This window comes from Mandrillus leucophaeus, unplaced genomic scaffold, assembly GCF_000951045.1.
Source record: "Mandrillus leucophaeus isolate KB7577 unplaced genomic scaffold, Mleu.le_1.0 Scaffold130, whole genome shotgun sequence".
Lineage (NCBI taxonomy): Eukaryota > Metazoa > Chordata > Mammalia > Primates > Cercopithecidae > Mandrillus > Mandrillus leucophaeus.
Window position 1 is genome coordinate 1,947,953 of NW_012101255.1, and position 891 is coordinate 1,948,843.

Genomic DNA, 891 nt, shown 5'->3' on the forward strand with positions numbered 1-891 from the left:
ATACATAAATACTTTAAGTCCATCATAATCCATTCTTTCTAGAAATGTGAGATTCAAAAAAAGCACCAATTTCAAAAGGTCTGCTAGCACACTCTTCCGGGAGTAGGCCTGCCTGCATGATTCACATTTGTAAACCTACTTTAAAGGTGAGTTCAACAAAATCAAATCACAACTTCTCCTTGGATTTTTGTTTAAACACCTTTTTTGTGTGTGTATGTGTGTGAGATGTAGCATACAATATAGTAAAATGTCAAAGAAATGATAAAACAAAGGGACATTTTTAAGATGACTAATGCATTAAATTTGATTTTCTGTTTTTCAGTGCAAACATAAAACGTCATGTCTTCTCCTCTTGCAGATTCAGAAGTGTGAAGGATGCCCATACGGAGTCACTCCTTGCTGTGGCTGGTTGCCTAAGGAGAAAAACAAATTCAACCAAACTTAGATACAAAACTATTGCCCAGATAGCTGCTACCCTCTTGTCACTGCTCTCAGTACCAGCCGCAGGTACAGGGAAACAGAGTGGCCAGAGAGTACCATCCTTGTCCTGAAAAACCCTTGTGGTGGGATTCAAGTACCACCCCGCAGAGAGGCCAACTTTAGCTCACAGTCCACACTTGCCAATGCAATGCCACAAGTTTTAGTTTACTGGCCCATCCAAAGTATCTCCCTCTGAACTAAACTACTTGGTATTAACTTTCAAAAGGAGTACAGTAAAAGTTTCATAAAACATTGAAAGTTCTCAAAATGCTTATAAAAGTCAGCAATTCTGCTTTAACACGTAATTGGTAAGAGAACATTAGATTGGAACTGGGCAGTTTTCTGCAAATGGCCATAAGATATGTACATCAGAACTGTGCAAGAGTATACGCAGGTGCAAAAGTGTGCGTG

At 39.2% G+C, this 891-nt stretch overlaps 2 protein-coding genes across 3 annotated transcripts in view; one reads left to right on the top strand and one right to left on the bottom strand.

Annotated features, from left to right (window-relative positions):
• The window catches only part of IGSF10 (immunoglobulin superfamily, member 10), a 34,796-nt gene that overhangs the window by 28,751 nt on the left and 5,154 nt on the right, over positions 1–891 (top strand). The window lies entirely within an intron of this gene.
• Positions 220–891, bottom strand: part of MED12L (mediator complex subunit 12-like) — a 350,848-nt gene continuing 350,176 nt past the window's right edge. The window contains exon 43 of the mRNA XM_011972754.1: positions 220–413. Within this exon, the coding sequence (XP_011828144.1) occupies positions 361–413 (53 nt within the window). The 3' untranslated portion in view covers positions 220–360. The remainder of the gene's footprint in view (positions 414–891) is intronic.